The sequence below is a fragment of the Simochromis diagramma genome, unplaced genomic scaffold (assembly GCF_900408965.1).
Source record: "Simochromis diagramma unplaced genomic scaffold, fSimDia1.1 OVJJ01000150.1, whole genome shotgun sequence".
NCBI lineage: Eukaryota > Metazoa > Chordata > Actinopteri > Cichliformes > Cichlidae > Simochromis > Simochromis diagramma.
In genome coordinates, this window is record NW_024387083.1 from 210,912 (window position 1) to 226,586 (window position 15,675).

Here is a 15,675-nt window from a genome sequence, read left to right on the forward strand (position 1 = left end):
CAAAGTAACAATGATCAGCGAGTTAATACAGATACGTCTATACATTTTGTAGCTTTGCCTCTGTACACTATCACAGTGATTGCAGATCAAATAGTCAACGCAGACTTTCAGCTTTAATTCAAAGGGTTTAACAAAACGACTGCATTAACTCATTACTAATAATCGCAGTATCTTAGCTGTTCCTAGGACTGCGCTCTTCTGGAAAGAGATCTTTGGTGTTGTTCCTGGGATCTGCTGGAGCCAGCTCGCCTATAGGCGAGTGGCTCAGGCAGCGAGTGGCTCCAGGTTATCGGAGCACTCAGTGCAGTGACCCCCAAACTATAGTTTGAGGGTCACTGCAATGAGTGCTCCGATTACCACTGGGGCCACTGTTACATTTACCCTCAACATCTTCTTAAACTCGTCTCTGAGTCCTTGGTACTTCTCCAACTTCTTGTGTTCCCTCTTCCTGATGTTGCTGTCATTCTGTATCGCCACATTTATCACTACAGCCAACTTCCTCTGTTTGTCTACCACCACTATGTCCGATCGGTTAGCTATCACCATTTTGTCCGTCTGTATGTCCACCCTTGGGGGCGTCTCCCATTTTGACCTCGGGACTTCCATGTATGCCCTGCCTGCTAGCATCTTGCACCCTGCTTTATGTGCTGGATTGTCTCAGGGGCATCTTTACACAGCCTGCACCTGGGGTCTTGCCTGGTGTGATAGATGCTCAGAGCTTGTGCCTGTGCTTCCATGATCAGTGCCTCTGTGCTGTCTTTAAGCCCAGCTTTGTCCAGCCACTGGTTGGATTTCTGGATGTCAGCCACCTCCTCTATCTGCCGGTGATACTTACCATGCAGGGCTCTGTCCTTCCATGATGGTTCCTCCTCTTCCTCCTTTTTCTTGGGTTTCTGCAGCTTGAAGTATTAACTGCGCACACAGTCAGTCGTGCCCATCTTCCTGATGTATTCGTGGATGTTCGATGTCTCATCCTGGACTGTGGTTCTAGCACTCATTAGTCCCTGGCCTCCTTCCTTCAGCTTAGTGCACAGCCTCAGGGTCCTGGACTATAAACCATCCATGCATGGTCAGGAGCTTCCTTGGCTGCTGATAGAGATAGCGGCTTCTATCTCCTCCTTTAGCCAACTTATTATCCCTGCAGGGTAACTGATCACGGGCAGAGCGTAGGTGTTGATTGCCCAGATCTTGTTCTTTCCATTCAACTGACTCCTCAGGACTTGCCTGATCCTCTTCAGGTACTTGGTAGTTGCAGCTTTCCTAGCGGCCTCTTCTTGGTTCCCATTTCCCTTAACAGCACGGTCACTTTGTTGGCCTACCACTGTGGTCCAGACAGGAACAATTTAAAATCACATTTCTATTCACATTTGTACAAATATTAATGATCCTCCAAAAATAAATCTGACTTGCTTTCCTGAAATGTTATGACTTTTTATAACCAGAACTTCAGTTGTTTTGTTTTTTCTGCTTCTCAGTGAAATTCTCGATGTCTACTCAGCAGAGTGACTCCTAATTTTCTTCAGACATTCATGATTTCGAAACAGTGAATCATGATGAATTACAGTCATTATGATTCACTGACTGGACACCATAAATGTCTGTACAACATTACATTCTTCCTTTTCTCTACCATGATAATAGGCTATTTATGTTTTTGAGTTGAAAGTCCTAATATTGAACCGACTGTCATGAAATTACAGACAACTACAGGATACTTTGGGATACTTCTGTTTGTGACTACACCTGTAAAACCACTGTTGCTGCAGAGCCTCTGCACCCCTTTGGGAATAATTATAGAGGAGTAAACAGAATATATTTCCTGAAACACAGCAGAGTGGAGTTTCCAAAAATGAAAATGGAAACTAATATAGTTTCAGTCTGAGGGAAGCAGCAGACCTCAAACTCACCTCAACAGTTTCAATGTACTTTTCAGACCTTCTTTTGTCTGTTTGCACGATTTAAAAGAAAAATCTCAGGAGACGTTTGCTAGTTTAGCTGCCTTCATGCAGAATCCGCATCACTATATCAGATATTAAACTGAGCAAAGCTGTTTCTATGGAAACCTTCTTCCTCCCAGTCCACCTTCACCCTTAGCTCCTCTTTAGGCCCCTCACTCCTCCGTGCTTTTCTCTAAGTCTTGCTCTCCTCCTCTTCTACCTAAATTATAGAGCAGGAGTCAGTGGAGGGCTGCTTCATTTCAAAATCTCCTCCTTTGAATGCAGATGTGGGTGTTGCATTTGCTCAGATGAGAAACAAGGAGGAGGACGGAGACATGTTGCTATTAGGAGCAGCGACATAGAGATAAACAGAAGCTGGAGTCAAGGTTTCTAAAGTTAATAGACACAGCGAAAGCAATGAAACATTTCAAAGGCCAGTCTAAGAGGGCAAAGACTAAAACAACAACAAAAAAAAACAGGAAAAAAGAAAGTCCAATACAAATAAAGTACACAAAAGCTTCACCAAAGGATTATTGCCACACAAGAGCAGGAAAAAGCACCAAGAAACTTGAATGCATTAGCATTAAATGGCTGGCACACATTAACATTCATAATTAGTTTGAATTAGACCACTGTGTAGGTCTGTTCCTTTAAGTATAATGTACTGAAATGCTAATATACACAATATAAATCTAAACCACAAATAAACAAAGTAGAATGGTTTAAACAAGGGGTGTCAATCTAACTTTATACAGTATGCTCCAGTTTGGTTGATTTAAGGGGGCCAGACCAGTTAACTGTTGCATAATGACCTACCTTTCTTTTAATGTAAAGGAACACAAGTAAGCATTCACATTTGGTAAGCTCACTATGTACAGCACAAGTGACAAACAGCTGTTTATCTTAGCTGTTTTTTTAACTTTCCGTGTGCAGTACTGTACAAAACTCTTGAGCCAAATCTCTTTTTTATATATATTTTGGGAAATGGCTGCAGGCAAAACAGAGTTTGCACAAATTTAACAAGCTTAAAAGTCAATATTTGGTGTGACCACCTTTATTAGCCAACACAGTCTGAACTCTCTTAGGCAGCTTTCTTGTCATTTCTTTAAGAAGTCTTCAGGAATAGTTCTCCGGGTTACTTGAAGGACCTTCAATTCTGTTCTTTGGATGTTGGCTGCATTTTATTTTTTTTTTATCACTACATGATCACTTCATCAATAATTTTGAAGTCCGGGCTCTGGGGAGGCCAATCCATGACTGATGGTGTTCAAGTTTGTGTTTTTTTTATCCATGTGTGTTTTTACTGCATTGGCAGTCTGTTTGAGATCAATGTCATGTTGAAATATAAAGCCACTACCAATTAATGCCAGTGCTAATAAATTTAGCTGTATTTTGTGACAGGATATTGCTTGTTTAAGTGCCTACAATTTAAAAGTTATTTATTGGTTTATAGGATATTTGCTAAGTTGTCTGTTATGTGTAGACATAACATGGGTTCATCTCTTGAGTTAGGAGCTATTTTACGATTTAACAAACAAAAAAGCATATCTCTAAATTGTCAGATACACGAGCTGGAGGTTGAGTGAAAACCAGTGTCCGAAGAAGAACTTTGAAAGACCTTCTGTCTATGTAGTAAACTTAAAAAAAACAACCATTTAAACATTTAAACATTTAAGACATTAAAATCTCTCTGTAAAATCTCTAGCCTTTGGAGGGCCAGTTCTAGTCCACTACCCACATGTTTAACAACTCAACTTTAAACCATTCAGTTGGTCTGATCCTTATAAGGTAGAAATACACTGCTATAAATATTTTTTTCCCCATATTTCAAATAAAAACAAACCTCTAGTGGACCGCTGAAACTTATATACAGTTAATTTTTAATTTCTAAAGACAATAACAGCCCTTAGTCACAGCTGGTGTCATTTCTACTAGCTGACAGGAGCCATTGTCATGGAGCATTGATGGTTTTGAACTGGATGCAGTTCTAGTGCAGTAGCTATGTGTGGCGAGAGAAAGAGAGGAGACAGAGGCTTGCAGACAGGATGATCCGACATTCACACCGTCCAGCAGAAGATGACCAGGCAGACAGACTCTCTGGGGCAGACCAGGCTGTGTGTATGTATAAATAGCTATTAATCGGGCCTGGGTGTCAGATTAGTTCCCATAACCTTTTGCTCAGCACACACTTGTTATGGGAGTATGGGTCAGCTCTGTCCAGGGGATGTCCTTTGTGGTACATTTGCTTCTATCATTCAGCCGATGAACATTCATCAATGTGTTTATAAGACTGGAACTAATGGACTAATATAGCATACATTAAGTTTTCTTCCATTTCTCCTTTAATTTACTCACTGAGAACTTTTACTTTCTCGTGTTTCAGATTTTTAAATATGTGCGTGCCTCTGCTTGAGGATAACCAGATCAGAAAAAACAACCAGTGCCTCTGTGCTGGATGCTTCTGGGGTATATAAAGAAGCTATGTACTTTTCGTTGGTGTCCGTCGCCCCCTCATTTCTCTGCACCACCACTGATGTACTCTAAGTAGGCTGGAAGCATTTCCTGAGTAATCTAGGAGCTCTATATCACATGAAAATGAGAGGAGGATGTTGGGTAGCGTGATGTACGCAAGGCCAGAATTCAGCTTCAGTTTGTAGGTTACGGTCAGAGGGAGGAGGTGGAGATTTTGTGGGATCATGTGGGATCAGAAACGCGGGATGGTGAGAAACAGTGTGTCAGTGATTCAGTGATACAGCTTTCCTCAGAATTAGGAGGAAAGGGGGCCAGGGTGAGGAACTGTCAGAAAGCAGTGAACACACAAAGAGGGTGGAAAATATTTTAAAACACTGATAAGTAAGAGTAAAATGTTTCAGGTCACTTTACAATCTAGTCCAGTTCTTTAGCCAAATAAAAAGAAAGCACAAACATTGCTTCTTGGTGAACAGCCTAAAGCCCGGTGTCAAAGCTGCCCACTCATCTTCACTTCATGTTCATGAGACATATACAGTTCTGAAGCAGACAGACTCCTCATCTGCAAAAGGATGAACACTGTTGGCACAGACTTAAACAGGCCTGAAGTGCTTTACGCATTTCAGCGTTTCATAAGTTGGTAATTATTTGTTTTGTGTTCCATTGTGTGCCAAACTGAGCTGACATTTAGTTATGAGGCATTAGCCTTTTTCTTTTGTATCTGAATTTCTATAGAAAACACAAAGAGAAAATCACAGTGCAACTCTAGAAGACCAAAAAATACATTTTTCATGTTTCCAAATTATTTCTTGCCAACTGTGAAACAGAAGTGGGAATCAGAGCTATTTTTTCCAGGGTACATTTGCTCACTCATTTTTTTATTGTTAAAAAATATCATATAATAGTTTAGTAATCTTTTTTTTTGTCATCTTGAGTTTTATTGAAAGCTTTTATGGGGTTTTTGTGATATCAGTGGTACAGTCATGTGAAAACAAAAGCTTTCACAGGACTAGGTGAAAAAAAGTAGGTGAAAAACTAAGTGTACACTTGCTGCTTCTATAGGAATTAAGAGGTTAAGCAGCAGCCAGGAGGTGCTAATCAAATCCACTTGATTCACTGATCATCCAAAAGTGGGAGTACCTCTACAAAAGCAGAGGTTTTGGGAGTTTGCTGAGCATTCAGGTGTGTTAACTTGCAACTATGCAACTATCTTTGCAGGAGTGGACATTCAACACAAAGTCAGACAATACAAGGTTCAGAGATGCTGCAGAAACTCACGAGCACCACAAACTCCACAGCCCTCAGTTAGCATGTTGAATGTTAAAGTTCATCACGATGCAAAACACTAAAAAACTTGCTGCAAGGAGAAAGCTTCTTCTCACTAAAAAGAACATGTCAGTACAGCTCAGGTTTGCACAGCAACATCTAAATAAGCCATGAGACTTCTAGAACAATGTCTTTTGGACAGACAACACTGAATTGGAGATGTTTTCCCACAATGAACAGCACCATGTTTAATTAATATCAGCACAGACACCTCAAAACCATCAAACACCGTGGTGGTGGTGGTGGTGGTGGTGGTGATAGAGGGATGTTCATATGGGCTTGTTTTTCATTCGTAGCATCTGGGTGCCCTGGAGTCATGGAGTTGACCATAAACTTCTCAGAATATGTAATAAATATTGTCTAACGTGAATCCATCTGTCCAATGCATGTATTTTTACACTAGCTTTTAAATGGCTAAATCATATGATTTATTATTATAGATCCACTGGTGAAGTTAATAAAAGACAACAAGCAAAATAATGCAGTTTGTTTGGAAAACACATTTCAGACAACCAGGAAATTCATTCAAACAAATTAAAAGGAAATTCATTTTAAATAGCACCATGACAGTGGACTTCAGGAGACATCCCTCAACTCTGCTCCCCCTCACCATATCAGACAGCCCTGTGTCGACTGTGAAGATCTTCAAGTTCCTGGGTACAACCATCTCCCAGGACCTGAAGTGGGAGACCAACATCAACTCCATCCTCAAAAAGACCCAGCAGAGGATGTACTTCCTGAGACAACTGGGGAAGTACAGTCTTCCACAGGAGCTGCTGATCCAGTTCTACACTGCGGTCATTGAGTCTGTCCTGTGCTCCTTCATCACAGTCTGGTATGGAGCAGCCACTAAACAGGACAGGAGCAGACTGCAGCGGACTGTATGGGCAGCAGAAAAGATCATCGGCGCCCCCCTGCCCTCCATCCAGGATCTGTACCTCTCAAGAACCAGGAAACGGGCAGGGGAAATCATCACAGACCCCTCACACCCTGGACACAGACTTTTTGATCTGCTGCCCTCTGGCAGACGGTACAGAAGCCTGAAGACCAGGACCACCCGACACAGGAACAGTTTCTTTCCCCTCGCCATCTCCCTCCTAAACAGTTGAACTGTCACACTGCTCCCACTGCCAGACCTCAACTGCACCTTATGTACATTCTGTAGTATTCATTCCACCTCATTCATTTCTGTATTTTATGTATATAAGTTTAGATTCGTTATTTATAGTTGGTTTACACAGCTTTGTGTATGTATGTGTAATGTGTGTATATAGACACGTGTGTGTGTGTGTGTGTGTGTGTGTGTGTGTGTGTGTGTGTGTGTGTGTGTGTGTGTGTGTGTGTGTGTGTGTGTGTGTGTGTGTGTGTGTGTGTGTGTGATTTACATTGCTGTGCTTGAGAGCCACCATCTACCGGAACCAAATTCCCTGTATGTGTCTGCACATATACTTGGCCAATAAACACGATTCTGATTCTGATTCTGATTTTGATTAAATACATTTAATTATCCTATAGAGAAGGCGTGGCTCTTTAATTTTCCCCAAGGAAACACAATTATGGCCAAATTGGGGCATCTACTCTTACCAGCAGCACTTTATAAAGAGACAAGTAAAAAAGACAACAATTAGTCCTGAGCAACTAAACTGAGTTTAGTTTGTTGGAGCAGCCCTCCACAACAGTGCCAATTTCTCATTTGGGAATTTTAATTCCCCAACTATGTTTTAGAGCAGGAATATCAGAATGATTTTACAATGGGTTACATACAGCCTGGTTTGATCTTAAGTGGGCCAGATCAGCGAAACTCCCTTTCCTGCAAGTGTAAAGAAGTTTAACCAATCCATGAGATATCCTAATATAAGAAATAAATTTTAACAATGCATCTCAGTTTTTCCCAGCGATAAAGAAATGCTGCTGAACTCACTGCCCAGAAGAACAAAAAACAAAAAAAAATCTCCGGAAAGTTGTACAGTAGATAATGAAAAAAAAAACATGTACTTTTTCATATAATTGTTTATGTATTACTTAATTAATTACTGTGTTTTAGTATGAATGACCATGAAGGAGGTTATTCGGTAGGAAAAGCTGTAACAGTTAATAACAGACAGTAAGTCCCAAATTTGCCCTCCTTCACATTTTCCAAAGCTGGGCACCAGTGTCTGACACTCCTGCTCTCAAGGGACCATTTCCAATAACGAAACACCATATAGATAGGTAGATAAGTAGTTTGTCGCCATCTGCTGTGAAATCAGTGCATTGCAGGATGTCTTCCATCAAGTTCGCCATAGAAAGTCAGTCATTACCGGGAACAACCTTCAAAATAAAAATAGTTATGGATAGTGAAAGAGCTAATAATCACCCAGAAGTCAGAAGTCAGTGTGTTGAACTTAGTATTGGAAAGAAAAAAAAATCAGTAAATGTACTAAAGAGTGTTTTCTACAGTCATTGGGCTAAACTCTCAACGAGCATGCGCTTTAACCAGCACAAGGTTTTACTTTGAAAGTCGTAAGCCGGAAACAGATATATTTAGCTCTGTAATGAATCTATGACGGCGAAGAGCTGAGCTATCAGCCACGTCACCTCCTCGGAAGCGGTTTTCCTGTCTTTCCACGGCACACACGGATCTGTAAGCGGAATCCACGGAGTCTGTGTCTAGCGTCACGCGCACAGAGAGTGAGCCGTCCGACTGTGACCGCGCAGCTTGTCGCCTCTCTGCCCACGCCAGCACAGCACCCCTTTGGCGTTTCATGAGCAGTGACTGCCTCCTGAGGACGTGCAAGGCCCGTGAGGAGTTGCATTAAGGTTTTTTGCTGGAGCATAAACACCATGAATATCTTCCGTCTGGCGGGTGACGTGTCACACTTGGTGGCTATCATCATCCTGTTGCTGAAGATATGGAGGTCCAAGTCGTGTGCTGGTAGGTTGACACTAGCAACACAGTGTGGGTGCTGTGCGATCATATCAGTGCATTTGGGCTGTTATGATTTTTCATCCGCGCTAAAGATGTATGCGTGTGGCTGTGGTGCACAAAAACAGCTGTGACACAGTGAAACTTCTCTTATCTGCTGTGTGCATTAAGGATGGCATTTGCATGGCGCTGATTGTCCTGCGCCAGTGGAAGCTACGTGGCAATGATAACAAAGTTAAGAGCAGCCTGCTCGACCAATCATACAGCTTTGTTTAGAGTGAGAGAGCTGCACAGCTGAGTTGCAGAAGAAAGAAGAAAAAAAAGGAAACGTTTAACTTCTCTGTTTCATCCTCTCACTTTTAATTTCTCTCATTTTATTTCCATTACAGGCATCTCTGGGAAGTCTCAGGTGCTGTTTGCGATTGTCTTCACCACCAGGTATCTCGACCTGTTCACGGTCTACATTTCTGCTTACAACACGGTCATGAAGGTAAGTTTGTAGGTCACACCCACACACAGTCACACACACATTTCCCTGTCAGATTACCTTTGAGCTGAATGACCGCCATAAGTTAGAGTCATTCATTTCTTGTACCAGCTGTGATCTCTGTGTGTTCACTAACACGCATATATATCGTTAGCTTCATAGCATAAGTGCCTAAGTCATTTTTTGGTCAAATTGAGATTTAGGGTTAGGGTTGATATTTAGAAAATTAGTTTTTCCTTGTTTTCTTGTTTTCCGAAAACACAAAAAAATGACTTAGGCACTTATGCTATGAAGCTAACGATATATATATATATATATATATATATATAATAAACACAAAGCAGGGATGTCAGCAAAATAAGCAAAAGCATCTTGTAGTGTTTCACAGTGTCTTCAATTAAGTTCACTTTTCCTGATCAGTGTTTGGCTCCGCCCTCAGGTGGTGTTCCTGGCTTTGTCCTATGCTACGGTGTACTTGATCTACATGCGCTTCAGGAACACGTACGACTCTGAGAACGACACTTTCCGCGTGGAGTTCCTGCTGGTCCCAGTCACCGGGCTGTCCTTCCTGGAGAACTATGCTTTCACCCCAATGGAGGTAAAGGTGTCTGTCAGAAATTTAGAGCTCCCTCAATTAAAAACAGCTTTAAAATTAACACGCGCCCCTTTGCCTCCAGATCCTGTGGACCTTCTCCATCTTTCTGGAAGCAGTGGCCATAATGCCACAGCTCTTCATGATCACCAAGACCGGCGAGGCGGAGTCCATCACCACCCACTACCTGTTCTTCCTCGGCCTCTACAGAGCCCTCTACATCGCCAACTGGGTGTGGCGCTATCACACGGAGGGCTTCTTCGACCAGATCGCGGTGGTGTCCGGCGTCGTGCAGACCATCTTCTACTGCGATTTCTTCTACCTCTACGTCACAAAAGGTGAGTAAGAACACGATCACTCGCTGCTACGCTACAGGGCCGAGTCTAGGTGTGATCCATTTACGTTGGCAGGACGCCACGCCAGAATTATGTTTGAGTAATCATCCGATATTTGCAGCGTTATTATTAGGGTTATCGGCCTTGCCTGTTTTACTGCACTTTCTGTTCTGCTGATATAAAACAGCATGCAGAAGTAATTTGCAATGAAATCTAGCACACAGCTATGCTCTGTGACTGAAAGAGAGCTTCTGCTCAGATTGTTTACCTGTTGAGGGAGGATATGTATCCTTAATGCCAGCTGCTGTAGGTTGCTCTAAAGTGTTTGCTCACCTGCTAAACAAAGGAGTGGGGGAAGCTAAAAAACACTCCCTCACCCTCGCTGTGTTCTCACTTTTTTCTTTCTCGTCCACCTTCCTTCAGTGCTTCGGGGAAGAGGAAAGATGACCCTGCCGATGCCGGTTTAAAACGGACCCCTCCACCACAGCCCTCCACCCTTCTGTGCCTGCCACGTATCGGCATCTGAGAGTAGATCCTTCAGCTGTATTTGTACTTAATGATATAACTGGTCTGTGATTGTAGTTTAGACCATTTTTTTCTTTCTTCTTTTTTTGTCTGATCGGTTCTTTGGGTGTAAGTCTGTACATTTGCAGGAGTTTACATGGTTGTTTTATTAGTCCATAAGATGCAGGTGCGACACTGGAAGTGTGTCCCTAATATGCACCAGGCAAGTGAGCAACAGCAGTACAGAAACAGTATTTGTGCACGCTTGTGGGTTTTTTTGTTTTTTGTTTTTCTTTGGAAGCTGAGGGTGACTGTGACTCTGGAGGTGCTTACATTACATCCTGAACAATCAAGAGTATTTTGAGCACAAAAATGTAGCTGCAATGTTTTTTGTACAGCACTCAGGTGGACTACACGTAGTTCTCTTTCAGTATAAATCCTTCACATTTCACATAGTCTTTAAAAATATGGTAGTGTTTGTACATTTGTGCTCCCCGATCTTTTTACGGCGTGTTGTCCTCTTTCACTCTGTGCTGTTAGACACTCCCTGCGTTGTATGCAAACCATTTCCTTTCCTCACTGCCAGCTGCAATCTGATGAATTCCTTCGTCATCTTTTGTGTGTCAGTGCATTTGTACAGAAGAGGAAAAAGGGCTAAAATATGTTGTCACTTGTTATATGAAGCCAAAGACGGATAAGGTAACTGCTGCAATGTTTTAAACAGTTCTTCTTCTTCTTTTTTTTTTTTTAAATCTTCCTGTGTTGTTACCTTAACCAAATCACGCCATTGTGTCGGGGGTGGAAATGATGGGAAAATTGTTTTTTAATGTATTGTATCTGTGTAGCGAACTAACCTATTTTTGACAAATACAAATGTGTGAAGTCATAAGATGAACTGGACTTTTTTTTTGTGTGACTTTATTGTGCTGTGAGTTCGTATTTCACAGTATAGTCTAAGAGTGCGTGTGTGGTGCGCTTGTGGTGTTGAACAATGGAAACACAATCATAGTTAAGTGATGCATCTGTAGGTTCTCATTCATCCAGGTCATGGTGGTCTTGGGAGCTTGAGAAAATGGCAGCTTGGCTTTTTTAGGTCTTTGAAGATGCTTCGCCTCTCATCCAGGAGGCTTTTTCATCCCTAGAGCACCTGGTGGATGGTCTTGGCCTATAAACCACTGGTAGGGATTTGACCCCTTCTCTAGAGAAGCATCTTGGATGAGAAGCGAAACATCTTCAAAACCTAAAGAAGTCCAGCTGGCCTTACATCAAGTGACTTGTCCTCACCACGCGGGCTTCGTTGTGTCCTGTCTCTTTGATTTACCTTTCAGCGCAGTAAAGTTTTTCTGTGTTTGTATAGCACCTTGCTTCCTTCTCTCACGGCCCCTCCCACTGCTTTCGCAGCCGACCTGACAGAGAGTGGAGACGCAGCCAGAGCTGCCACTTTCTCCACCACCTTCGCCTTCTTCACAGCTTTCCCTTTCCCCTTGTCCTTTCCCATGATCCCTGCCCCCTCCGCAGCACCTTTCCCCAGGGCGGTCACCAGCTCGCACCAGAAAAGCCTCTCCGCTCTCTTCCGGGCCTCCTCTTCCTCCCTTCTCCTCTCCTCATCCTCCCACTTCTTTTCCAATCTTGGCAGCCGCCCCTCTGTGACCTCAGCCTCTGTCTGAATAGACTCCACCACGTGCCCAGCTTCACCCAGAATCCTCTCATGTGCCTCCCTTATGGCACCTTCAGCCTCCTTCAGCATCTCATCGCTGTAGCAACCGCCTCCATTCTTAGCCACAATTTGGTCCACCTTCTCCAAAAGTTGCATGACTTGATGTGAACATTCATCTGTTTCCTCCTGCCTGCTGTTATCAAAGACGTGATATCCTCCATGGCAGCTGCTGACAAACTCAGACAGCTCCTGGCTCTCCTCTAGAAAGTCCTCGATGCGTTTCCCCTTCAGCTGGTCACCACAGGTGAACAGCACCATCGTAAACCTCATTACTCCAGGCCCAAATCTAGCTTTGATCCACTCAAAGGCCTCCCTCTCCTCATGGGTGAACCTGCCGAGCTGCAGTGTCACCAAGAAGGTGTGGGGTCCCGGAGAAGAGAAACCAACACACTGTCCCACCTCTGCCATAACCTCCTGAGAAGACAGGTGTGTGTGGAAGAGCCCGGGAGTGTCAATGACGGAGATACTCCGCCTTCCCACTATCCCGCTCTGTTTCTTGCATCGTGCGGTTACAGAACAGGGGGACACGTCCACCAGGAACGCAGACCTTCCCAGGATGGTGTTGCCAGAGGAGCTTCTGCCTGTCCCGGTCCGGCCCAGCAGAACGATCCTCAGAGATTCAGCCTCTGATGTGGGGGCTGATGCTTCACTGACTGCCAAACAGAGAGTCATGTGTGTGTCATAATTACCTTTGACATTAATATAATGCATGCACATCCAGGCAACATATATAATATTAAATCATGTAGGCACATTTACATTTCAAAGGGTAAGTGATTTGATCGTTCACAGCTTGCTAATCCAAAGTAATGCAACACAAGTGTAATGGGCATACCTTCATGTGACGCAGCACTTTCAGATGCCGACATCCTGATGGAGAAACTGTAGTGAAGCCTTCAAAATGATTTTTTTTAAAAATAGCTGAAATCCTGGAGAGAGACAGAGACTGGCTGTGTCTGAGATACGCTCGTGTTTCTAGATCATTTGACCGCAGAGTGCTTCAATGCAGCTGCAATCTGTGGTGGAGCAGAGAGGCGCTGCTTGCACACTGCCACCCTGACGCACAGTGTAACCAAACCCACAAAAAATGATAACACGAGGGATACGTGTTAGCTTGCAGTGAAAACCGATTGCAGAAAAGTGTTATTAACGGAGCTCTGTGACAACACGAGTGAGAAATAATAATTCGATCTTTTGATACAAATTTAATGCTGTTGTTTCAAACTGTGACCACTAGATGGCAGTGAATCCTCACATAATGAACGCATCAACATCAACTTCACCAAAAAGACAGAAATAATATTTTCGGATATTAACAATTATTGGAATATCCTAACGTAACGAAACTAACAAAAAGAAGATACCTTTGCCCAACTGTTTCTTCTGTGTTCACATTAGTTAAACATTCTCAGCAGAGTTTGAGGATAAATCATGAAGAGCAATGGCTGGAGGCTGGATCAGTTCTTCAGTTCAGGGCTAATGGTGTTTCAAGTTATCCTCACCAGTTTCCAGACCAAAGTCACACTCTTGGCAGACTCCAAACATTTTTATTAATAATAGAAACATTAAAGAAAAATGTTTAAACTGGGAAAATTAACCATATTAAGAAAACTATTAGCTCATTTTGAGTTTATTGGCAGCAACATGTCTCAAAAAATTTCAGCACTAGTCTGTAAACATCTGGAAAGTGAGGAGACCAGCTGTTTCCCCCTTCTTGTCTGATATGTGAGTCTAGCTGTTCTACAGTCCTGGGTCTTCTTTGTCATATGTTTTGTTTCATCAGCATGTTCAGCGCCCGAGTCTTCTTTTACAAAGATGTTATAATAGATGCAGTATGTAGTTTAGGATTGTCCATATGCAAGGCCTTCCCAACAAAACATGTCATCTGGATGCGACCATATGGTGCTTTTACAGATGTGCAAGCTGATGTACCATGATACAATCAGAGATGCAGGCTTTGAACTGAGTGCTGATGACAAGTAGGATGGTCCTTTCTTTTCAGTCCAGATGTGGTAGTCCATGTTCACCCCAAAAAAATTTAAATGTTGATTTATCTGACTGCAGAACAGTTTTTTTACTTTGCCTCAGTCTATTTTAGATCTTTGGCCCCAAGACGACAGTGTTTCTAAATCATGTTCACATATGGCTTCTTCTTTGAATAAAGTAACCTGCATTAGTGGATGCCATGATGAACTATGTTCACAGACTTCTGTGAACTTCAGACTTCTGACTTCTGGACACGTCTCTGAGCTCATGCAGTGATTTCCATGACAGAAACATCCCTGTTTCTAATGCAGTGCCGTCCGAGGGTCCAAAGATCACAGAGATCTTCTACTGATTCTCAGCCTTGTCCCTTGAGCAGATATTTCTCCAGATTCTCTGAAACTTTTTATTTTATGTGCTGTTATTATGAGAACATTCAGAGTTTTCACATTTTTACATTGAGGAACATTATTCTGAAATTATTCGAACCTCTGCCCCCCAAAGATGCTCTTAGGTGCGAAATGCTCCTCCAGCTGTTTCATACTATGACTTCATTTTCCAGTCTTTTGTTGCCTCCGCCCAACTTTTTCCTACGTATTGCTGCCACCAAATTCAAAAGTGCCGCACTTTTTTCTGAAAATGCTCAGTTTAAACACTTATATGTGTCTAATAGGTTTTCTCTGTTTAACTGTGAGTGAAATATGGGCCAGGAAGTTGCAAATCTTTGCACTGTTTTTATTTACATTTTAAACTACCTTTTTGGACGTGGAGCTTTGGAAAAGATCTGAAACTCTGAACATTTTGATTTAATTTTGATTTATTTGAAATGGACTGTGGTTATTCACAAACAGCAAAATAACTAAATAAGCCAGAGTTAGCCCTGTGGTGTAAAATTTCCTCCCTTGTCTTTTGCCACTTAAAGAGAAACCTAAACTGCAGGCCACAGATTGCACAGTAAATATATGACACCAAAACAGTAGCAATGAAGTCATTTAGATGAGCTGAGATGAGTTAAGAGCGGCCTATTTATTGAAACAAAAGATATTTCAGTAACTACTGTGAGCCCTGCTGTGATAAACACAACAAACTGCAGATCTGAGTGTGACAGGATAAATAGTTTTGATTGTTTTCACTTTACTTAACATTTCTCTTATTACTCATTATTGCATTGCATCTATGTTCCAGCCAGTTGTAAACATCAGAAAAGCATGAATCGAATGCCAAAACTCGCATATTAGCCACAAATTGAAGAGAGTTTTAATAATTGTGACCACTAGGTGTCAGTAAACAGCCATCTATGGCCCATCATCTTCAGAACAAACACCAGTTCACTCTTCTTCCATCTAAAAATGTATCAAGTTACCAAAGGGGGCAGATTCCCCTCTGTATGGTCAGGTCGACCTGATATGACTTTTCACCA

The 15,675-nt window shown here is 42.4% G+C and overlaps 2 protein-coding genes across 2 annotated transcripts; one reads left to right on the forward strand and one right to left on the reverse strand.

Annotated features, from left to right (window-relative positions):
• Nucleotides 1-8,257: 8,257 nt before the first annotated feature.
• Nucleotides 8,258-11,444, forward strand: kdelr3 (KDEL endoplasmic reticulum protein retention receptor 3). The gene is made up of 5 exons (XM_040045862.1): nt 8,258-8,646; nt 9,027-9,127; nt 9,564-9,722; nt 9,802-10,054; nt 10,475-11,444. Exons 1-5 carry the CDS (start codon nt 8,556-8,558, stop codon nt 10,516-10,518), a joined length of 648 nt encoding a protein of 215 aa, XP_039901796.1. The 5' UTR covers nt 8,258-8,555; the 3' UTR covers nt 10,519-11,444.
• LOC120742512 (GTPase IMAP family member 7-like) lies at nt 11,270-14,867 on the reverse strand. The gene is made up of 2 exons (XM_040045856.1): nt 13,108-14,867; nt 11,270-12,925 (listed from the first exon to the last, which is right to left on the reverse strand). The coding sequence occupies exons 1-2, from the start codon at nt 13,139-13,141 to the stop codon at nt 11,880-11,882; spliced, it is 1,080 nt and encodes a 359-aa protein (XP_039901790.1). The 5' UTR covers nt 13,142-14,867; the 3' UTR covers nt 11,270-11,879.
• Nucleotides 14,868-15,675: the final 808 nt, after the last annotated feature.